The sequence below is a fragment of the Syngnathoides biaculeatus genome, chromosome 23 (genome assembly GCF_019802595.1).
Source record: "Syngnathoides biaculeatus isolate LvHL_M chromosome 23, ASM1980259v1, whole genome shotgun sequence".
In the NCBI taxonomy this organism is placed as follows: Eukaryota; Metazoa; Chordata; class Actinopteri; order Syngnathiformes; family Syngnathidae; genus Syngnathoides; species Syngnathoides biaculeatus.
Genome location: NC_084662.1, coordinates 7,065,934 through 7,093,155, shown reverse-complemented (window position 1 = coordinate 7,093,155; position 27,222 = coordinate 7,065,934). Strand labels below are relative to the sequence as shown.

Below are 27,222 nucleotides of genomic sequence, written 5' to 3'. Positions count from 1 at the left end.
GACAAGCATGCAAGCATACAATTGATCAATTTCAACAAAAACAAAAGCTCAGTGGCTTTACGGGAAATGATATTACAAAATTAAAGTTCCCTCTCGGCTGTGGCTTCGCTTCCTGTTCCAAACACAAAAATATTTCATATTTACCGGCTGTCAGACTTCTTGGAATCACGAATTGTGCCGTTGGCTTCGTTAAAAAGGGGAAATGAGCGAGCTTTATCGATTTGATTGCTTTTTTTTTTTTTTTTTTTTAATGAAATAACGATTTTTAGTTGTCTTTTTGCGCCATCGATCACAGAAAACATACAACATGCGTTGCACACAACACAACAACCAGCGACACAAACCGGGCGACTCAATTGCACTTGCGGACAAATATGTATTTTCCAAAGACAAAAAAACGGACATTTGATGAGGTACACCAGCTGATGCCATCTAACATGAATAATGAACCCATTTTGATCGTTATCAATCGTGTACTGTCTCACATGTGGAGCCGTTCCTAATGTTTTGTCATTTCGCCGGTGGATGCATATAAAAGTAAATATGTGCCACAGAAAACAGGATTTGAATTTGAAATGTAAAGTGATCACATTTTCAATCATTGTATTTAAGTGTAACTTTTCAACTGGCTGCAATTCGCCGTCTCAGATTCACCAAACAGCCGGCCAATCGCAGTTATGCTTTTTTTCGTATGTGACGTCACGTGACCAAGAAAGCCTAACTGCGATTGGCTGGCTGTTCGCTTCTGACCTGAAGTAACCCTGCCTGGTGGCGCAGACGTTGAATTTCAGACGGCGAATTGTAGCCGGTTGAATTGTTAACATGTAAAAGTTACACTGAAGTACATTTATTGAAAATGTGATCACTTTACATTTCAAATTCAAATCCTGGTGGCACATATTTACTTCCGCTCACTTGATCTCAGAATGAAGTGTTACTTGCATTGGCGGTTTTCTTATTATCATGAAGCAGCCCTTTAAAAAAAAAAAAAAAACTAAAAATGCACGTCAACCGTTATTTGAAAATCATTTTAAGTCGACAATTGTTCGATAAATGGCAGTTAGGCGTCTTTCCTTCAGACGCCATCGGCAGTGAGTTCAAGCAGTGACGAGCAGTAAATACTGACGCGGTACTATCCAGGTGTCTCGTTGTATTACAAGATGTTGACAGTATTTGAATTTGTTTTTTGTATTAGAAGATGTAGATAATTGGACCCACGTTATTCATCATGCACCACAAACGCCGTCGGGAATGTTTAAAGGCCCACCCATCTCCATTTGATTGGCCAATTTTGCAGACACTCTGGAGCAGCCTTAAATTATTTTTCACTTGTCGTTGTCCAAAAGCCATCCGGATTTTTCAATCTTGAGGCGACGTCACCCGCACGGCTCCCGCAAAGTGAGCGAACAGGTCGCAACGCTTCTCAGACAGTTGCGTGTACACGAACAACACTGAATTGGTTCATAACGGGTCAAAATAACAGATGACATGGGGATAGATCGGAACAGTATCGATTTGTGATCAAATGTGAAATTGGGCATATTCGGATAAACTCCCTGCCCGACAGCAGTGATGCAACGTAATGATATATTATTCCGTTAGAAATGAAGGAAACTCACGTTTCATGTTTTTTTTTTTTTTTTTTTTTGCAAAAATAGGTGATTTTGGTTTCAGTGGAGATGTTGATGGACCATCCAGGGTCCAAACGCTTATCGTCTTGCAAGTTGTGGAGAATTTTTGGGGGTGGGCGTCACTCAGTCCCAGGGATCCTGGCAAAGTCCGCAGTTGAGCATGTCGTCGTGGTAGCGTTCCACCTGGATGGTGACGCTGTGGAAGCCAAACTTGGCGCGAAGAAGCTCGGTGGCCTCCTGCAGGACCGACTGCGTGTCAGCGCCCTCGTCTGGACCGTCACGGCACAACAGACACAATCAGTAGGTCCCGACGTTTAAAACGACAAACTACAGGACACCGGTGTCTTGAGATCTGACTTTGTCCCATGTCCATACTTGTAATGCAAAACGTTCTTGTCTCAAATCATTTTTCCCTATTCAATCTAATGGGGATACCACTAATCGGTTCTAGTAGTTGTAGTATTGTTTACGTATTTTTTCTGTCTCCTTTTGTTGTTCAAATATCCGTCGCTTAAAAGGTTATAGCGTTTGTGATGCTAATCATTAGCCCATCTATGGCGTTCAGCGTAAGAACAAGCAAGAATTGGTGCTCTTTACCGACGGTCAGATGCACGGAGGCCAGCGTCCGTCCCAGCGTGAGCGCCCACAGGTGCAGCGAGTGGGCCGAGCGGACCGCCTTCACCGACAGCAGAACCTCCTTCACTGACTTGAACTCGATGCCTTTGGGGGAACCTGCAAAGAGGGATTCCGTCACAGGTGGATACTAGCGAAGGCGACAAAGGCCGATGATGACTTTGTAACAATGATGTTTCGTTAGCACTTGGAGTGTGTTTTTTTTTTTTTTTTTGTTGCAAAATGTTCACCTTCCATGAGTATCGTGAAGACGTCTCTGAGGATGGTGACGGTGGTGCACAGGACAAAGATGGAGAACAGGAAAGTGCAGAGCGGATCGGCCACTTTGTACTCAGGCTGCCAGTGATGGGAAGAAAAAACCCACATTCACATGTTACGTCACGTGACGTAATATGTTAATGTGGGTATGTTAATTAAAAGTCCTTTAAATTGGAAATTTGTAATTTGCTAAAATGTCAGCTGAACACGGTCTGACCCGGAAGTAGATGACGACGGCGGCCACCATGACGCCGACGCTCTGCAGCAGGTCTCCCACCACGTGGATGAACGCCGCCCGCACGCTGGTGCTGCCGTGGGCGCCCCCCAGGAGGGCGTGGCCGGGAGGGGCCTGCGGGCTCCGGGCGTGCTCCTCGATTTGCTGGTAGCCGCGACCGTGGGCGTGGAAAGTGGTGGAGTGGTGAAGGATGTACGCCATGCTGGAAAGAGTTTATCGAGGGAGGGGGGGACCCAGAGTGGGAGGGGGTGGAAAAGCAACAGTTGGCATTTTGTAGTCCAATTTAAGATCGATCATTTTCCAAAAGGGCCAAGAAAAACTGGAACACTGCTACTTTAGAGTGCCTCGTTGTCCACCACAAGCGTGCGGAGGTCATGGTTAGAAATGGAGGAGAGGTCATGGTAATTTCTTTTATTTTATTGTGAAGTCTAATGTGATAGCTAGTGTGTGGGCAGGGGCGTTGGCTGGCATGTCCGTTTTAGAGCGCCTCGTTGTTGTGGTTTAGAAAGTGATGATCAATGCCCCATGACAACCCCGTGGGATACACTGCATCTCAGCCACCAGAAACTTTTAAGCAGATGTATTTTTCCGGCTAAAACGCTGAATATGGAACTTTAAGTGCCCGGGGAAAATGTAGCTATGTAATCATGAAAGTAGCTTTACAACAGAAAAGCTCTTGGATATTGGCGCAGCGTACGTGAGCTACAAAAATATTGGCGGCTGAAGCGAGCGTCAGGTGTCCCGGAAGTGAAAATCAAATCTTCGCTAACTTACAGGATGTTGACGAGCACGGCGAAGGCGGAGGTGAGCAGCATCACGTGACCCTCGATCTCATAGTCGTCGCGGACAATCCTCTCGATGGCCAGGTACACCAGGACGCCCGTCACCATCCAGATGGACACGACGGACAAAAAGGCCCCCAGGATCTCTGGGAGCCAGACGGGCGTCAAACGGACCTTTGACCCCAGTGCAAGCGGACTCTAACATCCAATGTTACTCTGTCGTTTTGTGCTCTTTGTGCAAAGGCGATGGCGCAGGTGGACCGAAGAAAGTGTCCAGAAGACCCGAGGGACGGCGGCGGCGGCGGCGGTCTCACCTGAGCGGTGCCAGCCGAAGGTCATCTTCTTGGTGGGGGGTCTGGAGGAGATCCACAAGGAGAAGATGCTCACCAGCATGCCAGCCAGGTCGGTCAGCAGGTGGGCCGCATCCGTCATGATGGCCAAGCTGTGGGCCAGGTAACCTCCTGAGGGAAGTCACGCGCACATCCGAGTACTCGTAGTAGTAGTAGTAGTAGTACCAAGTAAACTAGTCGGTACTGTACAATATTTACCAATGATTTCCCCAATCATGAAGACCAAGCATATGGCGGACGCGATGTAGAGTTTCTTCTTAGCTAGCACGGCGTCTTCGCCGCCGCGGTCCTCGCCGCCCGCCGCCGCCGCACGGCGGTGGCAGTGGGCACCGGCGGGCCGCTTGAGGTCCGCGCCGCCCGTCTTGAACGGGAAGTGCTCGCTCGGGTCCGGCAAGGAAGTGCAGAAGGATTGATTGACCGACTTCACCGGTCGGTTCATCGACGGGCTGCATTGCCACCAGTAAATAAGAAATAACTATTATTTACTAGTTATGATTATTGCAAGTAAATACATTTCTTGGAGTTGTCTGGTTTTGCAATTAAACTCCTTGAAAAAACTATCAATAAGAAGGTATTTTTAATTAGCTTTTTGTTTCACTTGATAGAATTCAGCATACATTAGTATTAACCTGGAACCCTAATTCAAAAAAAAAAAACCCAACTAAATATTGAAATCAATTTCCCAAAATTTGAGATGTGTGTTTGAACTGTTCGCACGCCGCTGATGCTAACATGCTAACCTATTACCAGTCGTGCTAACAAAGTGTTTAATGCTGCATTCTCGTTTTTCCTTGTGTTTGCCAGGCCGCCGCATCCACAAATTATTGCATGTGCGGATACTACACGCACGCACACAGATGATGCCATGTGTTGTGGGGACGGGAAGGGGGAGGGGGCGCTTGGGACAAGGGGGTGATGATAAGTGATGAGGTGGAAGAAACCTCATTTAGCCTCACTTGAGATAACCACGTGCACACACACACACACACACACACACGGGGCTCGATGTCCACTGTGAGGAAAACGAGATTTTCTTCAACGACACGTTTGGGATGTGAACAGGATCACTCCTGTGCACGAATTGTTTTTAACTAGCTTAGCGGGGGTGGGAACAATTTTTACTTACAGGGCTGGGAAAAAAAGGATGCACAAGTCCCAAATGTTGCCGTAGAAGTAAACATAGGAGATAAGAATTACAGCTCATGTATTTAAAACCAGCCCGCCGCGGAGCATTTCAGACTGCTAGCCTAATGCTAATGCTAAAGAGCATCCATGTTTCGGCGCTTGCGCTCTTTCAGCAGCAGATTGAACACAAACAGTGGGGCAATACATGTAGAAAGACAATGCAATCGTACGTTAATCTTTAGTCCTTGTGTTTTAGTCTCTCTTTTATTCTATTCCTGTCATAAGACGTGGAAGTGTTTTGTTTTTTTTTTTTAGTTTTTTTTGCAGGGTCATATCATGACTGAATGCTTTGAGTTGCAACCGTGGCCATGGCACAAATTGCACTTGTATCTCAAGGCACCCCAGGTAGTGTTAAATGAATTTATCTGAAGAAGCGATGATGATGATGATGATTATCTTTGTTAAAGGCATCATTTTTGCTTAAGATGTGATCAGATGCAGATCAGGGTGCAATATTTCCCTGCATATTATCGATTGTGAAACATATGCCTGGGAGGCTTCAATACTTTGGGTGCCAGGTTCTGTTTTTCTCTCTCTGTCTTTCTGCTATTATTCATTGTGACGATCATCATACTACAAAAGCTCTATCATCATTGCCGTCTGCCTTTTTTTTTTATATCACGCAATAAAAAAAAATATCACCTGCTAACACACTAATATGACTACTTCATAAAAGGTCAAACTTTTTGTTTGTTTTTTTTTTGCTGCAGTGCATGTACATTTGCAAGATCAATAGACTTCCGTCTGTATTTCCTTTCTACAAACGACTCATATAATAATTATTCACATGTAAAATCTGCGGACGCGATTTAAACACACCCCTCCTAAACGCGCGCGCACACAAAATGCGCGTGAGCGAAAAGTGCAGCAGTCAGCACGCGCACGCGCCGTGCACGTTGCAAATGGTGCATGAAATGTGGAGGCACGAGCTCCTCGCCGGCGTGCACGCCCTTACGCGTCTCCTCCTTTCGTTTTCCTTTATTCGAAATTTTAAAAAGACTGAAAATAAAGCGCTGTAGAATATTTTACGCGTTTATTTAATTGATAAGGCGCATTGAAATACATTTAATCTGTTCGTTATGATTAATAAACGTGATTTTTTTGGGGGGTGTGTGGGCGTAGTAAAAATAATCAAAGGGTGCAGAATAAAAAGGCCCCGCGCATGCCACAGCGATGGTGTGCTATTGAAGGCCAATTTTTGCCTTGAGGATTTTTTTTTTCTCGCTTGATAACTGTTTTGCGAATGTTTCGATGCATGGAATAATCCATTTTATTTTATTTTTTTCGTGTGCTGCATTGTCTGACGTTACGTATATTCATTTATACAGATATGTTTACGCAGGCTACACGGAGAGAAAATCCACATTTTACATTTAACTTTAAGTCACTTTGTACACGATGATAAATAATGGTTTCATTTTATTTAGCTGTTTTAATTAAAAGTGAGCATCATCTTCATAAAGACATTTTTTAATCTCCACGCTCATATGATTTTTGGCAAACATTTTACAGTCCTGCAGTCTTCATATTTTCCCGGACATCACGTTTCTATTAATGTTTTATTCGTTCTATTTTTGCATGCAAATTTTTTTTTTCGGACGAGCTTAGTCAAAGGCGCACCACGGCTACCATTCGTCACGCAAACCCGTCCACGAGCGAGCCACGCGTGCAAACGAATGTACACGTGCACTGGCGTGCACGCGCACGCAGGTTCTCTCCCACCTGCGCACGCGCTCGCAGTAGGTCTTCTGGTTCTTGTCGTGGATCAGCTGAGACTTTTCCGAACTTGACACCTTTACATCCATGGAGGAGGTGGTCCGCTCGTGCTGCTGCAGGGTCCCGTCAGTCAATGCAGTCGGCCGGATTCGGTTTCGGTACCTCTCAGCGCAGGCAGGTGCAAGTGGACGCGTGCAAGTGGGGAAGGCTTCATCGCTGAGTTTGGGCAGGGGGGAGGGGGCGAGCGAGGAGAGTGAGGGATTTTTAGATATACGTATGCTGTAGTACGGTATATGAAAGGAGTCACGTGTGCACGTGCACATTTTGGAAAAAGGGGCCACGTTGGGAAGAAAGCAACTCTTTATTTGTCCCCAAAAGATTCTCATGATTATTGAGTGACAGAAATATTCCCATGAACATTTTGACCCGGATTATCCACCTTGATTAATCTTAATTTATGTTTCTGTCATTCGAATCTGTCTCATGATTGATTCTTTTGTTGTTGTTGTTGGCCACACGTAAATATCAAACAATGTAATTGAAATACTCCAGTAATAAATCTTTCTCTGGCAATTACAGTTGAAAAATAACTTGGTGCATTTTATTAGTCAAAGTACACCTTTTGGCAATAGAGGATTTGGCTTCCACGATATTTTAAATAGTACAATATTTGTATATATTTTACATTAGAATGTATGTTATATATTGAATATTTCAAACGTTATCCTTTGAGGGTACATGACTGGAATAATAAGTATTTTGAGATCATAATTTTGGGTTTAAACTATTAATGCAAATCGTGAGTATTTTTACTTTTGCGTTTATTTTGTTTTGATGTATTTGAGTTTTATTCTTGTATTAACTGGAAATTTTAAACCATTGTACTGTATTCTATGGCTGTGTGAAGCATTTTTCGAGTCCTCTCTGAAAAGTACTGTGTTAATCAAATTTAATGAGTTTTATGGATAATTTATTCATTTTTTTTCAACACTAAATTGATGCAATTGAACGTGGCATACAGTTACGTGGCGAGGCTGACTGAGTGGGGCATTCATGGCTACTAGAGGGAGTTGTATATTTGAACTTTAATGCGTATCTATCTTTTAAAACTAGGATTCTGCTGTCGAGTAAAAGTAAACGACATGTTTATTGTGTACATAAACCACTTTAGCAATGAACACACATCTTCCGGATGTGAAGTAACAGTGCACTAGTATAAAATTGTAGCAATCTTTATATGATTTTCAAAATGCCCACGACAGTTGAAGATACTTCCGCCGTTACGTTTCTACACGTCATGACGTCACAGCATTTGGTTCAACCGCGCCGTTGTGAGCAAAAACGTGAACATGAGCTCCGCGTGGTGCCGGACGCAGTCGGACCAGCAACCTCAGCCTTCACCCTCCGACGGCGGGGAATGCCGCGAAAGAACCGTGTCGCTCTCCGACAGGTACAGGCCGCTTGTGGGAAACGTTTCGACGCGGAACTCATCAAGCGAAAGGGGAGCTTAGCAGCAGGGTAACGCAGCTAGCTTGGCGCTCCAACAGCAGATAACGACGACGCCAAGCCAACGAGAGAAAAAAACAAAATGAAAATACAAAAACTCTTTTGGGAGTAAACGTCGAACGCATTTATGTGGAAAATTGGGTATTTATAACGGACATAGGAGAAAAGCTGTTACAGTGATATATACGTGATTTTTTTTTTTCAGTACAGTGAAATGGCCAAAATCAAATTTACATGTTGAAATTATTAATAGTGAAGAGCGTCCTTTACCAAACTTTTATCAAGGTACCGGGTACTAATTTATTTATTTTTTTTAAAGTCATCTAATAAGTCCTCCTCGCCAATAGTTGGCGCTACATCAGTTTGACACGGGCAAATAATTATGTGCTCAGAAGGAAGAAAGGTCCTTGTTCAAAATGACATCATTGTGTTGATTGACACTTTCATACCTCAAAAGTATTAATGGTATCTGTAAACAGTACCGGCAAAATCCCGGGCGGATACTTGTGCTAGTATCCTGGGGAAAAAAAAGTTGTATTTTACATTCCTATTTAATATCATTTGATCATTTTCCATCCAAACTGATAGTTTTCATCATATCGACACGTTTTCCCTTTCTTGCGTGTGTGTGTCAAAGGTATTCACTTGTAGAGTCCACCTGATGACATCAGCGACTGCGACGACCATGATTTTTTTTTTTTTTTTGTTTTGTATATTCTGCCGTGTGATGACAGCCTTACTCATGCGAGTTGCGGCCCCACCTGTCAGCTGCCTCCCGGGCATCGTTGCGTATTCCTGGGGAGGGTCGGCACCATCCTACCACCGCCCTCCCCCTCAACCGCACCGACAGCAAAACTCCTGCAGAGGATTTTAATAAAATAAAATCAGGACAGAGATCCCAGAGTGAGCGGACGTCATGTCCCGGCTCCGCAGGAACAGCGGCGGCAAGTCCCACAAAGTTATGAAATAATCATCATCCAACTATATTTGACTTCATTCATCAGTGGAGTTAGGTCAAAAATAAGTGATATTTGTTTGAGTCCATTTTTTTAAATTGAATAGCTTTGTGGAACTTGCAGTTGTTTCATTAGAAAAAAAAAAAATGCCCAGAATGGAGCAGCGTGGGGTCGCGCTGAGCACATCGGGCATATCTGATGGCAGCAAGCACTGAAAAGCACTCGTTAGCGAGTGAGCGTTGAAGAATAGAATACTAAATATCGATTAGAATGGCACATAATGACTTCCTTCTTTCACATTTCTTCATCAAATATTCCAACTTTAAACTGTTTCACTTGTTCAGAACATTTTGGAAATTGTCCCCATTCTCATAATTCCCAGAACATTACAAAATTCCCAACATAAGACGTTTTACATAACTACCTACTCCTTCCACATTTTTTGACCCATTCAAACTATTCTAACTTCGAGTCTCTCATTCTATTTCTGGATTTTTTTCACGAGATTTTTTTTTGCAGTCTTCAACATTCACCACACAATTTCGACACGAATGATGTTCTTAAAAGTGAAATATTTATATCGAATCTCATTTTGTGTGTTTCTTTTAAAAATCAGCGGGAGTGGAGAAGATTCCCTACAGGGCCTCCCGTGCCGCATGCCTCGCTGCTGCCCCCTCACACCCTCGTCCTCCCAAAAGCGCACCACCAACCAGTCGCAGACGAAGCCCCCGCTGCTGAGGACCAGCAAGAGGACCATCTACACAGCTGGCAGGCCCCCTTGGTACAACGTCACCGGGACCACGTACGAGGAGGCCTTTGTAATTGGTAGGAGAATTTTGAGTGACGCTTGTTGGTAAAAGTGTTAGAAACAGCTTCACTACTACACAGTCACGGTTATCAGACTGTTAGCTACTTTAAAGGCAATGTTCTAGTTAACATTTCTATGTCATAATGTATAAAAGAAGTGGCACACCGGAATAGGAATATGTCATAAACACAAAACACTTAAGTTGTGCCGCAACAGTACATGCACAATGAATGGGTTAGTTGACAGCGCAGTGTTAAGTGGCGTTTGAAAGGAGCCTTACATCAAATACATAAATTAACATACAGTAATGTCCTCCTGTGCTGTCCCCATGTGTTTAAGCACAGTACACACACATACACGTTCACGGTTCATTTTCCAGCTGCTGGGATTATTTTGCTGCGTTGTTCAGCTAATAAAACCACCCACAGTGCTTTAATGTCCTTTCATATTTTACTCCCAAAAAACCTTATTTAATGCAGATTTTTTTCATTACAGTTTTTGATGATTAAAAAAAATGGAGCTCATGAGCGAGGTACTGTATGAACTGCTTGTACTGGTTGTACAGTATATAGTAATATTGCATTTAGTGTTTTTTGTATATCTTTGTGTGTGATTTCTTCTAAGCGTGAGTACCGTAATTCCCAGCCTAGAGAGCGCACTTGGTTATAAGCAAGTTATTTATATGTATATGTTATTTGCAAAGAAAGACGGTACACGGAGAGTTTAACGCTAGTGCTGCCGTGCTAACGCTCGCACCGTCGCGATAACGCTAACGCCGCTGTGTGCGCTAACTCTAGCGCCGCCGCTGTAACAGGGCCGGTTAAAAAAATATATGTACTGGTAAAAATCACTGAGACGCGGCAGTAACACGCTAGTGCAGCACTAATAGGGCCGGACCGGTGAAAGTCGCTTCCTCGGCACATAAATTCGGTCTCACGCTTACCTTTTCCACTCGAGTGCCCCCTTGCGGCCGTTAGGAAAAAACTGCACAAATTAGCCACATCACCGCATAAACCGCGTGGTTGAAACCGTGTGAAAAAAGTTGCGGCTTATAGCCCGGAAAGGACGGTGCATTCACATACACAAAAACGGACGTGCGTACATACATAATGCGGCGGTCAGTAGCAACTTGATGAATGTATTCACAACTATTATGATTCGAACAAAATGAGATCAAGCTATTCCAGAACTTTCTCCACCAATAATGTCACCGATAACCTGTACGCCTCAAATAAAAAGCAGTATTAGGCTTTTTAATGATATTGTGCAGTGCAGACATCTTAAAGGAAAAACAAAAAAGCCATGGTAGACTCCCACATATGTAGATGAGGATGAAGCCAATCACTTTACATTCAAGGCGATGAATCTTCTGGAAGGAGCTAATCGGGTTCCATGGGACTTTAGCTGTCGCCGGGACGGGCCCGAATCTAATCGAATGCCGTTCAAGTCCACGAGAGTCTTTGCGTTCTTCCCTCAGGTCTGTGTGGAGGAAGTGCTTCTGGGAAAACGACAGTCGCCAATAAGATCATTGATGCGCTGGACATTCCTTGGGTGGTTCTGCTCTCCATGGACTCATTCTACAAGGTACTCAACGGGTACAATATGCAAAAAGTCCACACACCCCTGTTCAACTGGCCGTTATGTATCTGTGATGTAAAAAAAAAAAAAAAAAAAAATGAGACCATGAAAATCTTTTTGAATGAGGGGGAGTTAAAATAAGCGATGTGGTGGTGTGACAGTTGTCTGCGTGTACTACAAGGTACTAAGCAAAGAAGAACAGGAGCTGGCGGCCCGAAGCGAGTACAACTTCGACCACCCCGACGCCTTCGACTTTGAGCTATTGGTCAACGTCCTGCGAAAGCTGAAGGAAGGAAAAAGCGTCAAAGTCCCCGTGTATGACTTCACTTCTCACTGCAGACGCAAAGAATGGGTACGTCGTCATTTTCGCGAGAGGACACAATTCGCAGAAACTTAGCCTCAAGTCAAAAGTCATTCAAGGAACAAATTATTGCCTTCATTGGCCTTTTTTTTTTTCCATCAGTGATTTTTTTTTTTTTTCAAAATGTTAAAATTTTTATTCATTTTTCATCAAGATTTATTGCATTTATGGTGATTTTTTTCATCAGATTTTTTTTTTTTTTTCCCCACCAAAATGATACGTTGCCATTTTAATCAACATTGCATTTTTAGGGGACTTTATGTTGAAATTGTCAATGTTTTGTCAAATGTTGTTTTTATTTATTTAAAATTCCTATTTTGGGGTGTTTGATGTGCTAATTATCCGGACGTTAGCGCAAAGGAATCAATCCTGCCGTGACAACTGTTCTCTATTTCTTGACGATGTAATTTCATGGCTGAAAGGCACAAAGCCTCATGGGAAATGGCCTGTCCATGCTCACAAATCCTTTTACGGGCGCTTTGCACCGGCTGCTGGTAGTCAAAAGCCTGAAACAGCCCCCATGTCTCCCCTCGAGGGTGCTGCATGTCCCCCCCCCCACCCCAACCCCTCCTCCTCCTTTGGTCCGTCAGGAAGTTCAGTGTCGTTCATGCGGCCGCTCTTGAGCGTGTTGGCGACGCGCTAAGTCGCGTATGAGGAGGGGCCCCGTGCGCGGACGCAGCAAATGAAGCGATCGATAAACACTCAGCGGCTTCTTTGCAATCGACAGAAAGCGCCGGCCGCTTTGTCTCGGCCGGGCCGCGCATCGTCGGTCAGCTTTATCGACTTCCACGCGACACTGATCGAGAGGCTGACTGTTGACGGTGGCACGTCCTCGCCTCCATTTTGTCTTTGGATCTGCACACATATTATGTACGTTTTGCTCTCAGCAGAATTTTGATCAAACAACTGCTGGACTTGTGCCATGACAAAGCTCGTAACTACATAGCTGTGTATTGCATAGAAACATCCATCCATCCATTTTCTCTGCCGCTTATCCTCACGAGGGTCGCAGGGAATGCTGGAGCCTATCCCGGCTGTCAACGGGCTCCACCTTGAACTGGTCACCAGCCAATCGCAGGGCACATGGAGACAAACAGTCGCACTCACAATCACACCTAGGGACAATTTAGAGTGTCCAATTAATGTTGCGTGTTTTTGGGATGTGGGAGGAAACCGGAGTGCCCACCCGGAGGGAAAAAAAAAAAAAGTAGAAAATGTGTTTTTCAAAAGTATAATTCATCAAAGAACCATCGTATTGTGCCTTTAATGGGTGTGGCCACGTGACCGATGCCACTGGAGTCTGTCGTATTGGCTCCTTGCGTGTGTTGTTATCATTTTGTATTCGCATTTGACTATTTATCTCTCTTATTCTAATAGACAAACCCCCAAAAACATTTTAGCAAGATGGAACTAAATTTCTTTGTACTGTTTTGGAAAGAAGGCAAATGTTTCTTTATATTTCCATACAAAATAATCAGATTTTTCAATTATTTTAATAGAAAATAAACAGTTTCTTCTTTAATAAAAAATAGTACATTCTTTATTATATTTTTATATTATTATTATTTTATTATATTATTTTTACCAAGAATATACAGATTTATGTCTTTGGAAACAGAAAAAGAAAACCTTATTTTTAAATTATCCCCCCCCCCCAGAAAACTGTGTACGGGGCCAATGTCGTCATCTTTGAGGGCATCCTGGCCTTCGCCAACGAGGAACTGCTGAAGGTTTGTTTTGTTTTCACTTTCAGTGAAGTCTCCCTCCCTTCCCTTTGTTTTACTGTTTACAGCGTGCGTGTGAGCTGGACCGGCGCGATAAGGCCGGCGGTCTCCCTCGGGATCGTCCTCCGTCAAAGTTAATAACGAGCCGCGTCCGGGCGGTGACGGATGGCGTTTGGCGGGCGGGCCCTCCTTACTAGTCGCGACGACGGCAATGGGATGATATGCAAAGGAGTCACGCTGGTCCGGCGCTCCATTAGGTGCACTTGCGCTGTCCAATGAGAGCAGGACAACCATTGAATATTTTGTTTGGTTTTGTCCACGTCAATGCGACGTGGCAGCAATTTTAGCTCTCACCAGAAAAAATTCAATAGTTTGTTGTTATATGATTCGTTGGGATGATTTTAATTTGGTGGCCCGTTTTTTTTTTTTTTTTTTCATTCCCCCCCCCCTCAAGTTTTCTTGACTCATAATTTATTCCTCGCTAGCACTAAAGCTATCCTTTACCCACCATGCTGCTACCACTGCACATGTGCTGTTATCTACGTACAGTAGGCGGACATTAATGGACATGATGAATCCTTTTTGTTTTTTATCTCTAACCCTTAACCTTAGAACTCTTGAGAAACTCGTGCCAACCTGATGTTCAACCGAGCTGTCGGTCCAATTATTAAACTATATTACTTAGTATGTAACACAACATGTAGCATCTCAATATGTTTTTGTTTTGATTGGATGAAGTTTTGTTTGAATTTCTCTCGCAATGCCGCTCTTTGTATTTTTGGGCCAGCTGCTGGACATGAAAGTGTTTGTGGACACCGACTCGGACATTCGGCTCACGCGCCGGCTGAAGCGGGACGTGTCGCAGCGGGGGCGGGACATCGCCGGCGTCATCAAGCAGTACAACAAGTTCGTCAAGCCGGCCTTCGAGCAGTACATCGAGCCCACCGTGCAGCTGGCCGACATCGTGGTGCCCCGAGGTCGGCTCCGCTCGACTTGAGGTTACCTCGCGACCCTCGGACCAGCCAGATCTTGACGGCTTTTTGTGCCACAGCGGGCGACAATTTTGTGGCGCTGGATTTGATCGTTCAGCACGTTCACAGTCAGCTGGAGAAGGTAACGCCACACTCGAGGACACTTTTTTTTTTTTTTTGGTGTTCAACAAGGTTCGTTGATACTTTCTGGTTGGTGAATATTCACAAAAGGCAAAGCTTAATTATCAGAACTCATCCTAAAATCACGTTGTCACCAATCAGATGCAACCGCTACGAAAGAGACGGAATATAAGGTACAATGAATTCATGACAATAGGAAGACGAGAAGGGTTGTTCCAACAAAACAACAAAAACACCAGTCAATTCCTTTTAAGAGAATATTAATATATTTCCTCATTTGGAAGCAGTTCTGGGTGTATCCTGCCTCCTGTCTGATGACAGCTGGGATTGGCTCCAGCACTCCCGCGACCCATGTGAGGATAAGCGGCTCAGAAATTGTGAACTTCCTGGAATGCTTTGTGTGACTTTTTATAAAATGTTGTTTGTTCCTTGAACTTGTTGCTTGTTTTGTTTGGTACAACATGAGTAAGAAGAAAGAGATCCTCCATTGTTGTCACTTTGTAGTCTGCGCGCGTGTTTTGATGTGATATTATTTGCGTCCACTTAGCATTATTTAGCGTTTTACGCTTCCGAGCCTTCAGCAGGTTGTACCGGATCACATGGTGGACACATGGCAGCTGTTGTTGTTGTTGTTGTTGTTTTTCTTTTTTTTTTGAAAGGAGCCGTCATTGTTGTTGTAGCTTTTCCAGAAGTGTCTTTCTTCAGGCATCTGATTGGCTCAGTGGCTTTCCATGTCATTTGTCATTGAGGTTAATCGGGTTCAAATGGGCCTGGAGAATTTGCAAAAGTCATTTCAGTAATAAAATTCATTCTCTTGTAATTTTCAAAATCTTTTAATTTTAATTAATCCAGCCATCCATTATCTGAGCTGCTTATCCTCATAAGGGTCTTCAGGCAGGAGGGCGTGTACACCCTGAACTGGTCGCCGGCCAATCGCAGTAATTACGATTAAGTACACAACTATTTAAGATTCAATTCATAAAAACAGACTTTGCCTTTTTTTTTTTCGTACAATAAATGACCTTATATTACTGGACTAATTATTTAATGAGCTGCATGAAAATGAATACTCACAGGAGGAAAAAAAAAAAAATTGCTGCAACAAATATTACGGGACGCTTGATTATGCAAATGCTCGGTGGCCTGATTTAAGAATCTGCATGTATTAGATGACCGGTCTGCTCCCTCGCACACACTTGTGTTCACTTGCTAACTGAATTCAGGCAACTTCACCGCTTTTGTTGTGCGTGTCTATGTCCTTCCTGTACTTGCACGCCCCCCCCACCCCCACCCCTCACCCCACACGGCGGAATGCGGTGTGACCATCCCAGCGGGAGATCACTGTGAGGTACTACTCTTTTTACTACTAACAGTAGTATAATTATTAAACATGTCAAACGAAAAGCGTACTTCAACACGTTTAAAACCCTTTCAAACTAAATTGTCTATGCGACTGAAAGCGCATTTCAGAAGTGCTTTCGACATGAACATGCACACCAAAAAAATCAAATCAAATTAAAAGTCTGATATTTCATGGTGGACTTTCAATGCAAAAATGTCATTTCAAAATTATTTGTAGGATTCCTTTTAAAGGTGCTAAGCGCCACGTGCTGGTAATCGTGTGTATTCACATGTAACATAATAAAGTGAAATGATTTGTCATTTTTTTAAAGAGATAGAATGGTGAGGTTATTTGTCGATGAGGCAAAAAAGCTGTGAATGGAAATTGTCAGTTATTTTTTAGCTACTTAAGAAAATATTACTTATTCATTTTTATGATAAGTAAGCAATTATTTCATGAAAGTAAATTAAAAAATACACCATTTACAATAACTCAACCAATTATTTCATTCCCCACAGTTAAATAAATGAAGGAATAGAAAACGAATACATTTTAATAACTAATTTCAGGGGTGGGAGGGGGGTGAGCAGCTCAATGAATGTAACAAATATTACCAGATTCTTGATGGTGATAAAATGTTTGATGAGCCTGATTGTTATTGGGGCTGGCACTGGCAGTATTTATGTTGCCTAAAATAAATAAAGTGACGATTGAATTTACGTTGCATTGATGTTCTTCTGAGTGCCTCATGACAGTATGCAAAGGATTTTCACGCATCAGTCCGACGGGTTCCCATTCGCAGGTCTGCTCTGGCGTCGGCTCACCAAGGTCAGCCTCTGCCCGACACCCTGAGCGTCCTGAAGAGCACGCCGCAGGTGCGCGGCATGCACACCATCATCAGGTAAGGCCAAGACCGGCCTAAACATCGGCTCGTGTTATTATTATTATTTTTTTTTTTTGTTACCACCCCCCCACTGTCATCCGCTCATTAGGAACAGGGAGACCAACCGCGACGAGTTTGTCTTCTACTCCAAAAGATTAATGAGGCTCCTGTTCGAACACGCCCTCTCCTTCCTGCCCCTCAAGGTCCGCCTCTGTTGGCTTCGGTGTCGTCGTTTAACGGTTCGCCAGCAGGGATAACCAACTAGTACTGCTTCTTCTGCTCGGTTACAGCCCGTAACCGTGGAGACGCCTCAGGGCGGCATCTATCACGGCAGGAGGCTGAGCGGTAAACGAGTAAGAGTCTCTTTTTCTTCTAAAAATTTATAGGGAGATACTTTTGTGATGAAATCAAATTATCACAACACAAATATTCACACGTAAGGTGTAGTAACTCCAGATCAGTCACTCCGGACAAGTTGCTCTTTTTTCACAGGCCTTTATTAGCACGTCCACAAGCTTATATGCCAAATATGCCGTGAGAACTATATACAAAAGGAAACGAATACACATTAAAATTCATATTATACAAATAGTTGACAAAACACAAACAATAAATACGGGTCATTGACCATCTGACCAAATTGAGTTGTTATTGTTGCTTCTCTTGCTCTTTCTAACTAACTCCCTTCGAATCTTTGCCGCTGCTATGTTTTGTAAAGGAGGTGCCCCAAAATAAGAGTCCTGACACCAACAGCATTGGTGAACAAGGTTCCCCTATATAAACGTGAACTGAGAAAAATAAATTTTCTCTCTATAACATCAATTCTTCTTTAATTCAAATAAATAAATAAACCATGAAATTAACTCGAGTATTATAACTGACACTTATGGCAGCTACATAAGGCTTGTATGAATTTTATAGTACAAATTATTCCTAAACCAGCAGCAGTGTACTTAGAGGAAAAACATGCACACTATAATACGTGTTCTCATTTACTGAATGAGTTATCGCTAGAGTATATAACAAATCTAAACCTTGGTATGTCTTATTTTTTTTGTTTACCTTATTATACATGTGAGATTTGGTGTACAGCGTAATGTCATCAGATTTTATTGTTGTGGTGTTTAGATCACAGGCGTGTCCATCCTGAGGGCAGGCGAGACCATGGAGCCGGCGCTCAGGGCCGTGTGCAAAGACATCCGACTGGGGAAAATCCTCATCCAGACCAACCTCGAGACGGGTGAACCCGAGGTACGCCCGCCTCTCCGCCGCCGTTGGGTTCTACTGCTCACTAAGATATTTGGTACAAATACACGTCTCGTGTTCTGCGAGTGTAGCTGCACTATCTGCGGCTGCCCAAAGACATCAGCGAGGATTTTGTCATCCTGATGGACAGCACCGTGTCCACCGGGGCCGCCGCGCTCATGGCCGTCCGAGTGCTGCTGGTGGGTACGCCGGTTGTCATTCACACTCCGGGACTGCAGGGGGAAGCGCACGCGCCCCTCAAAAGAAGCGACGGACGCGTTTGAAGTTGACACCGTGTCCGTCGAAAGGACCACGACGCGGCCGAGGAGAAGATCTTCTTGCTGTCGCTGCTCATGGCCGAGATGGGCGTCCACTCGGTGGCCTACGCCTTCCCCAAAGTGCGCATCATCGCCACCGCCGTGGACAAGGAGGTCAACGGACGCTTCCACATCATCCCGGGCATCGGTGACAAACACACACACACAAAGTCATCTCGGAATTGTGTTTTTTCTTTTTTTTTTTTTTTAAATAAAAACGCAAAAGACCCGTCCGGCACGATTGTGTTTAGAATGACTTTGTTGTTCATAGCATAAAAATGAATCCGTGATATGCCGCCTTTCAAGGTGTCGCATTTTGTCCCCCCCCGAAGGGAATTTTGGCGATCGTTACTTCGGCACCGACGCTCCCTCGGACTGGTTCGAAAGTGACGACGAGGCGGACTTGTGACGAGACATCGCTGAGCGTCCCAGGTCCACAGAACGAACAAACGCGTGCCAACAAATACTTGATTTATTTTTTTATTTCTAAACTTTCATCTGATAAAGAGTTTGACTTTAAAAAAAGGGAACATTTTGATCTTTATTTCGTTTCCCCTTCATCTGCAGCTCCATCAAGAGCGACTCCCCTTTTTAATCCACTGAGGATTTTCATATTTTCCATCTTAGGACCACGTGTATTGTACGGTAACTAATGAAGAAAATTACGTCTTTAATGTTACCATAGCTACCCCGGATTACGTTTGTTAGCGGAGCAGCCTTTGCCTGTTGAACAATGTGCGTTTGTGTTGCGTGATCATATTTACGTCACTACTTTCAGCAATTATGGACGCCCTTTTGAAGTACTTTAAGGACTTTACTCTGCGGACTTTCCCTAAGAATGATAACAATTCTTTGTACTTGAATTACAAAACTTTGGTTTACTTTTTGTGTATTTTATGGTGCCTTTCATTATATTTGTGTAATTTGCAACCTTGCTTCTAAATTTCTTCGATCATCCAAACGAATCCTTTAGTTGCAAAATGACTGTCGGTGGTGTTTATTTTGCTATTGTTCATTTTAAATTTTCCTGCCAGTATGATTGAACCAAGTTAGTGAAACTTCTTATGGAGTATTCAATTCTCTTGATTTGAATCTAAATCTCAGCTGTGTGAATGTTTTAATTTATATTCTTATTGACGGACTTTGACTTTACAGGCAAATCTTATAATTTGACATTATGGGACATGGTTTGTTTTTATTTTTTGTGAGGAGTCGAGATTTGAGTGGCTGCATTTCATCCGTTTTGCTCTACTGTCCAATGTGACCCTCGTCCCGTTGGTTAAATAAACTCTTTCTTGTTAATGTTTTTTTTTTTTTTTACTTGTGTTTTAAAGTTAATCACATGCCCACAGTTAAACTCAAAATGAAATTTGGTTTAAAAAAAGCCTGTTTGTCGTCTGAAGTGTAAGGTTTTGTCCACCAGGGGGCGACATTCTCTGTTTGGCGATTTACAGGGAGGAAGTGACGAAAGCGTAATCGCGTGTGGCCTTCACGATTGTCGGAGATCATCCCGTGGCGACTGTCGTGGGTTTGAAAGTCCCGTTTAGCAGGTAAGCGCACAAAAGTCCGTTATCGTTCACGGTTTACAGTTTTGCTCGTTTTGGGAAATAAATACATAATTGTACTTGAACATTTCGGAAAGATTTCGTGGCTAGTCAGTTGCTGTCGTTTTCAGAATCAGCTACCAATGACTTTATTGTATGTATTTTTTTTTTTATAAAACATGTTACATTATGTTAATATAAACGTAATCTTTCACGGAAGGGGGGGGGTACGATTTTGCCTTGAGCCGATGAAAGTAAGTGAACGCATCATTCTGAAGTTGAACATTTCAAATGAATTTGTAATCATAAAATGTAAGCAGCAGAATCCCGAATTTTGTGCTCGCGTTAGCATTGCGGGCCACCACGGAAACGTGAAAGTTTGCCGTGGTCGAATTGCAACTTGTTCCGCTCACGTTTCCACCGAGGCGACGTTTCAATTTAACCTGGAGCGGCACGTGACGCCGACACGTCTGTCAGGAAATTAAACATTTCAAGTTGATGCATTCTTTTTCGCCAAGACACTCGTTTGTCGCAGAAAAACTCCATCGTCCCACTTTGGTTTAGTAACCGCTCTTTCATTCGGCGTCGTTTATGTATGCAAACGATGACGCAATTACAGTAAACGACTCTGCTCCACTTGATTTTTTTGGCGCTGTATTTGTCTAAATTTCTCGTAAATTGTTCGCATTGTGATGACGGGTGTATTGGAATTCCGGCCCAACAAGTTAAATTAATAAACGACGTCACGTCGCTTATTTGCATTCTTTGACTGAGTGGAATCACGTTTTTCCTCACTTGAGCGATCAACTTGTCAGTGAAGTTTAGGTTTTCAGTACTATCACACTTCTACATCCACTCAATGACAGCTGAAATATGTTTTGATTATATGAAGATTTGATTCATAGTTTTGACTTTTTTTTTTTTGTAGACGGTTCTTGCACAAAATTCTCCATTTGTTGTCAATGTTTGTGTTGTGCGGTGGTGGCGACAGTGAGGATGGCGGGCCTGTGGCGGTCCTACCAGGCCCTGATGGCAAGACGCCCGTGGACGGTGCAAATCGTGACCGCCGGTGAGAATCCGCCCCCGCAAACTTGACATTTCGTCTCCACTTGGGTTTGCGCGTCATTGAGGACACTCAAGTGAACTTTGGAGAGTCAACAGACGCCGAGAACTTTGAACATCGCACGCGCGTCACGTTTGCACACGGCGGTCTTCGGTGGCCGTTCCGCAGATCAACAATCTCGCTCCGACGACAAAAATGTCATTGCGCGTTTCTTCACTTGATCGCCCAATCGATCGGAAATCGGACACTGCGCCAATACCCACTCACACGCTCCAACATCTTTATTTCAATTTCTGGTTTAAAATGTGATCCCGGTCTTCAAACTCTACTTAAAAACCTTACCCAGCCCCGAAACCCCAACTTTAAACCACAGCTTTGTCTCGATTCTAATTTAAAACCAAAACCTTTACGAGAAATCCAATCTTGAAAGTAGTAGGCAGTCTCTTTTTTTTTTTTTTTTTTTTTTTTTACGATAGATTATACTGTATGTAATTTTGTAATCTTTCAGCCTACAGGTATAAGTAATGTTCGTTACAGAGTCTTAATGACTCGGACAGAAATGTTTTAGTAATTAGTAGTCGAGGAGTGGATGCAGCTCACCTGTTGACCACTCGATGGCGCCATTGTATCTTACATCTGTGAGCCAGCTAAAGTTAACCCTTTGAGTTTGTTTTTAAAAACCCTAAAACACACACACACACACACTCCCTGATTTTGTGACGTTATGATGTCAAAACCAATTCAAATACATTTCCAAAAATGAAGTCAATAGATGTCAAGTCCAGAATATTTCCGGGTCAGGCGGGAGGGGGAAGCGGCAGTGAAACAGGCCAAAATCCTGATGATGAGGCACGCCAAGCAAGTATGCGCAAACTGTCGTGAGCTATTTCAAAGTCGGCGTGCGCGTTTGTGCAGGTTCCCTGGTGGGCGTGGGCGACGTCATCTCGCAGCAGCTGATCGAACGACGAGGACTCGCCCAGCACGACGTCCGGCGCACCGCCAAGATGATGAGCGTTGGATTTTTCTTTGTGGTGACCCCCATAATCCCTTGACATTGTTTTTAACTAGCCGACGATATCGTTGACGGTTTGAAAGTCGGCGCTGGGAGTAGCGCGGGCGCTGACATCTTGGCAAACACTTCCCGCGGGCAGGGTCCGGTCCTCGGCAGCTGGTACAAAATTCTGGACCGGCTGGTGACGGGAGGCAGCAAGCGGGCGGCCGTGAAGAAGATGATGATCGATCAGGTCGGACGCTCCCGCGACCCCGGACTGCGTTCGAGGAACGGGAAGACGTATTGAAACAATTTTCCCGAATGAAATCCATCTTTTGTGTTTGTGTCCCAGTTGTGCTTCGCGCCGTGCTTCTTGGGGGCCTTCCTGGCGTTGTCGGGCGTTCTGAACGGGCTGAGCGTGCGCCAGAACGTCGCCAAGCTGCGCCGGGTGAGATTTCGCATCAAAGTGTTCGGATTGAGCGCACGCCGCCGGCAGCATAACTTCCTCATAATAATAATAATAATTGTCTTTAAAAATGCAATATGGCTCTTTCTAATCTTTTATCAAGAGGACATTTTGCCCGTTCTTCACCGAGAGAACATTTTGCGCTCACGCTCGTGCTTATCTGTCCAAACGTGACCATTTGTAATCACTGCAAAGAAGCAAAAGTAACCGCAAGCTTTCTGCCCGAAAGCGCCAGCGCCGTTCAAACGGCGCTAGGGGGGGGGGGCCACATGGCCGAGCCGAGACGCAAAACAAACGACAAAGCGGATGCTGATCAAACACACGCTCGCTCGCGCTGTTGGAACCAGACACACACTTTTTTTTTTTTTGGCCTCGGCATGAAATATTTACGCTCATAATGTCGGCGCCCGTGTGGCGGGAGGAATGTCCTCTGCTGAAATTCTACAAAGAAAACTCAAGCCAGTTCCACTCCAGTCCTCTAGGTGGCGGTAATTCACATTACAAAGTCAATCACAAACACCACACGCAATCTTTTTTTTTACCTTTTTTTGCAACTATTTTCTTTTTTTTTTTTTTTTTTTTCCAGTTTCGACCACAATCCGTTCCGAGAAGTGATGGATGACAATTTGAAATTTTGGTACAGATTTTTACAAGAATCATGGCAATTGACTCTAAATTTGGCTTTGTGGTCCACATAAAATCACGTGGCGGGCCAGATCTGGCCCCCGGGCCTTGAGTTTGACACCTGTGATTGAACTCATCGTTTATTGTTAATTTAATGTCGACTTTATTCTACTTCGGACGGCCTTGTACTGTCCCCCCCCCACCCCACCCCCCACTTCGGACGACTGTAGTATCTGTGACTAAAGATGGCTTCAAAAGGCGGGGCCTGACCCTGTGAGTGACGTGGCCGTCAGCCAATGAGAGCGGAGAGTCAGCTGCTGTGTAGCTGGCTAACTCATCAAAAACAAACAAACGAAAAAATAATCATAACATCTGGTCCAGTAGTTTCAAGTAATAGTGACATTCTAAGGTATTCCCCCCCCCCCCCATGACAGCGTCACCTGCTGGTGGTAACCGTCCCCATTTGTCTGCAATCTAAGCGGGGCGGCACAATAATATAATAATTAACATTTTGACAGTAGACACAGAAAAATGGCAACTTTATTACTGCCGTCGTTCCAGTTTGAACCCTCCGGTGCGGTCCAAACATTAATATTGTACAAAATGTGTTTTCTCGCGTCACGCGCCCTTGAACGCAGCGCTGGAACCGCAACATTGTAATATTGTCCGCATTCCGCAAATCACGTAGACGTCCGCGACGACGCATGAAAATGAGCCGAGCGCAGAAATGTCGGACGATGATTAGAAACACGTTTGCGTGCTCAACTTTTTACACGCCGTGACCTTCAAGTACGCGGCGTTCATGTTGGTTTTTTGTGATGTTTTTCGCAGGACTACACGGACGCGCTAATCTCCAACTACTACGTGAGTGTTCAGTGATGATGATTTTTTTTTAATATTTACATTTTTTTAATGTGTTTTTTGTGACTTTTTTTGGTGTTTGTGTGTATTTTACGTGTCAGCTGTGGCCACCGGTGCAGATGGTCAACTTCTACTTCATTCCACTGCACCACAGGTCGGTGTCACGCTCCACATTCTCCAAATAGCCGCACTGCGCCCTCGTCGTCCTCTCGGATCACGTTTTACCCGCACAAATGGAGTCAGATTCTAATATCGGTGGAGCCCGATGGCGAGCGTTAGCGCTTTACATTTCCGTATTAGCGTCCGCAGTCTCCACTGTGCCCTCGTTCTCCCGTCGGATAAAATTTACTTTTTGGAAATTGACGCAAATGCTAATGTCAGCGGATCCTGTTGCTGTGGTCGCTGCAGTATTTGATACTCCACAGTGTCCACTTTGCCCTTAATCTCGTTGTAGATAAAATTACCGTAATTCCCGGCCTACAAAACGCACCTGGTTCTAAGCCTCACCCAGTACTTTTGTAAAGGAAATAACATTTGGTACATACATCCGTACGCCGCATGTGGCCACATTGAAACGCGAGATATTTACAAAGAAAGACGGTACACAGAGAGTTTGACGCTAGTTCCACTGCGCTAACGCTAACCTAGTGCTGCAGCGCTAACGCTACCGCCACCACGCTGGTGCCGCTGACGCGCTAACAGGTCCGGTTAAAAAAGAAAAAAAAAAAACATACCGGTGAAAATCACTGAGACACGGCAGTAACACGCCAGCGAAGCGCTAACAGGGCCGGACCGGTAAAAGTCACTTCCTCGGCACATATATTCCACCGGTCTCACTCTTCCCTTTTCCGCTGGAGTGCCGTCAGGAAAAAAAAAAAAAAAAAAAAAAAGCACAAATTAGCCGCACCACCGCATAAACCGCACGGTCGAAAGTGTCGCGGTTCATGAGCCGGAAATTACGGAGGGGGGCCTTTTGCAGCCCAGTGACGGCATTTGCGACTCTCTCAGGTTGGCCGTGGTGCAGGTGGTGGCCGTGGCCTGGAACTCGTACTTGACCTGGAAGGCCAACATCCTGTGATCCGCCACCGCCATCTCGTTTCCTTTGTGTTCGTCCGTCGTCGTCGGAATCCCGCCGCGGCCCCCTCGACAGTCGACGTGACCGAACTGACTCACCGGATGACGCATTTAACGCAATTCATTTTGGACATCACGCTCGCATATATCCACTTCCTGGTCCGCGTGTCACAAGGCGCCGGTACGACTTTTACTTCTTACTGTGAGAACTTTTTAAAGTTTCATATGAAGTACAAAAAAAAAAAAAAATCTTGAGAAATTGTTGCCATTGTGAATATGTAGGAAGCGCTAATTGTGAATAAATGTCTTAAGTTTTGCAGCAATACATGGAAAGAAAAAAAATCCCCATGAAATCTTTTCAATACAAAAAGTAAGTTGTGCGTGTGCTGTTGCATGTGTGCGTGTGAGTGTGAAAGTTAGCGTCGGTGCCAACGACGTCACGGAGTGTGTGTGCGTGTGCGTATAAAAAAAAACTGCGTGTGCTCGCCGCCCCGTCCGCACACGAAGCTCAGCGAGTGCTCGGCGGAACCCCGAAACTGCGCCGGCACCGGGAACACAAGTAAGGTTTTTGGGTTTTTTTTCCTCCTTTTGCACGAGACGTTTTATGAACAAATTGCCACTTATTGCCTTTAAAGTCATGCGGTTGATACAAGTTTGTAGCACGTTAATAAAACGAGGTGAAAATTAGTTGATTACTTGAGATTTGATGCATTCTGGAGTCAAAAGGCAAAACATTTTGCTTCAATAGTAAAAGTAGTTATTTGCTTGTAAACTACTGTCACTTTTGTTTCTGCTAAAAAAAAATTGTAATTTGTTTAAAATGAGATTTTTCTTTTTTTTTCCCCCCCTTAGTGATTTATCAAAAAAAAAAAAAAGACAAATTACAAATGCGGGAACAAAAATCATGTTTTTATTAAGTTTTATGGTTTTTCTTTTTTTCCCCCATACTTAAAAAGAAAAGTTGGATGTATACAATAGCTTTGTATTTAGTACCTGCATTTTTTTTTCTTATTCTCAATTTTCTTTGAATGTAATTCATATATTTAACATAGAAGCGAATGAGACTTTGGAAAAAAAATGTAATTTTGTCGACGGAACCACATTTTGCTCATCTTGGTGACTTTTTAGTGCAATTGATTTATTTTTTCCGCGCGTGTGTGTGTGTGTGTGTGCGTGCGCAGACATGAAGTGTTGGTCGTCGCTGCTCCTGTCGTCGCTCGTCCTGTCGACGGTTCTTCCTCCCTTCCCGGCTGCCGCGGACCCCTGCGCACCCCCCAGCCTGCCCGGACGGCGGCCACAGACGCGGACCTCGCCGCCGCCCGTCTCCTCAGCTTCCGCGTCCCGGAACTCTTCCTCGGTGCCACCCCGGAAGATGATGACGACGACGACGACGACGGTGGCGATGATGTCGAAGGCTACGACGACGCGCCGAAGTTCGAGATGCGCAGAGAGCCCGCGCCGCTCTCCATCGACCTGACCTTTCACCTCCTGAGAAACATGATCCACAACGCGCGCACGGAGGAGCACCGGATGCGCGCGGAGCTCAACCGGAAGATGCTCGACGACGTCGGAAAGTGAAGAAAGGAAAAAAAAATGGTGAAACCGCCGGGAGTCGATGACGTCGTTCGGGCTTTTATTCACGCAACCGCTACATTAAATTAGTGTAAATAGAATCGTTTCAGTGATGATGATGATGATGACATATTCCAGGAGAGGCGGGACCTTGACTTTTAGGACGCTGGCGCTCACGTGGCGGATGACGTCAGTCTCGACTTTGTCTCACCTGCAAGTTTCTTCATCAGTTTTTAGTTGCTTGTCATCACATCAGCACAAGAAGATTAAAAAAAATAAATTTCCGTCAATGTTGTCCTTTGTCGTGTGTTCTTGTGTGATAAAACCAAAGACATTGACGCAGAGTGGTACGCACGCCTGACTTCGGTGCGGGCAGCGCGGGTTCAAATCCCGCTCGGTGATGGT

The 27,222-nt window shown here is 44.2% G+C and overlaps 4 protein-coding genes across 11 annotated transcripts; 3 read left to right on the top strand and 1 right to left on the bottom strand.

Moving 5' to 3' along the window:
- Positions 1-1,702: 1,702 nt before the first annotated feature.
- On the bottom strand, positions 1,703-7,448 carry slc30a2 (solute carrier family 30 member 2). Its single transcript, XM_061811700.1, has 8 exons — positions 6,797-7,448; positions 4,088-4,335; positions 3,854-4,000; positions 3,532-3,685; positions 2,740-2,959; positions 2,495-2,600; positions 2,229-2,363; positions 1,703-1,900 (listed from the first exon to the last, which is right to left on the bottom strand). The coding sequence occupies exons 1-8, from the start codon at positions 7,174-7,176 to the stop codon at positions 1,755-1,757; spliced, it is 1,536 nt and encodes a 511-aa protein (XP_061667684.1). The 5' UTR covers positions 7,177-7,448; the 3' UTR covers positions 1,703-1,754.
- Positions 7,449-8,081: 633 nt separating this feature from the next.
- Positions 8,082-21,234, top strand: si:ch211-243j20.2 (uridine-cytidine kinase-like 1). 7 transcript variants are annotated; one of them, XR_009793769.1, is made up of 16 exons: positions 8,082-8,240; positions 9,869-10,077; positions 11,538-11,644; positions 11,820-11,990; positions 13,658-13,729; positions 14,511-14,700; positions 14,775-14,836; positions 16,167-16,183; positions 16,980-17,078; positions 17,170-17,263; positions 17,351-17,413; positions 18,189-18,311; positions 18,398-18,505; positions 18,614-18,770; positions 20,077-20,172; positions 21,158-21,198. XR_009793769.1 is itself a non-coding variant. In XM_061811695.1 (16 exons), the coding sequence occupies exons 1-15, from the start codon at positions 8,140-8,142 to the stop codon at positions 20,167-20,169; spliced, it is 1,632 nt and encodes a 543-aa protein (XP_061667679.1). In that variant the 5' UTR covers positions 8,082-8,139; the 3' UTR covers positions 20,170-20,172; positions 21,095-21,234. The 7 variants fall into 7 exon arrangements, 6 of the variants coding, with proteins under 6 accessions (XP_061667679.1, XP_061667678.1, XP_061667681.1 ...); XM_061811695.1 differs by having other exon boundaries at positions 18,614-18,736; positions 21,095-21,234; XM_061811694.1 differs by having other exon boundaries at positions 18,614-18,736; positions 21,158-21,187.
- mpv17 (mitochondrial inner membrane protein MPV17) lies at positions 20,112-25,701 on the top strand. 2 transcript variants are annotated; one of them, XM_061811706.1, is made up of 8 exons: positions 20,112-20,172; positions 21,158-21,235; positions 22,145-22,260; positions 22,381-22,473; positions 22,573-22,668; positions 24,142-24,174; positions 24,273-24,325; positions 25,180-25,701. In XM_061811706.1, exons 2-8 carry the CDS (start codon positions 21,163-21,165, stop codon positions 25,247-25,249), a joined length of 534 nt encoding a protein of 177 aa, XP_061667690.1. In that variant the 5' UTR covers positions 20,112-20,172; positions 21,158-21,162; the 3' UTR covers positions 25,250-25,701. The 2 variants fall into 2 exon arrangements, with proteins under 2 accessions (XP_061667690.1, XP_061667689.1); XM_061811705.1 differs by lacking the exon at positions 20,112-20,172 and adding an exon at positions 20,212-20,420.
- A 727-nt stretch (positions 25,702-26,428) lies between these two features.
- Positions 26,429-27,112, top strand: uts1 (urotensin 1). The gene is given in 2 exon segments (XM_061811708.1): positions 26,429-26,470; positions 26,473-27,112. Coding segments are annotated over 2 exon segments (393 nt in total). The 3' UTR covers positions 26,824-27,112.
- The last annotated feature ends 110 nt before the right edge of the window (positions 27,113-27,222 follow it).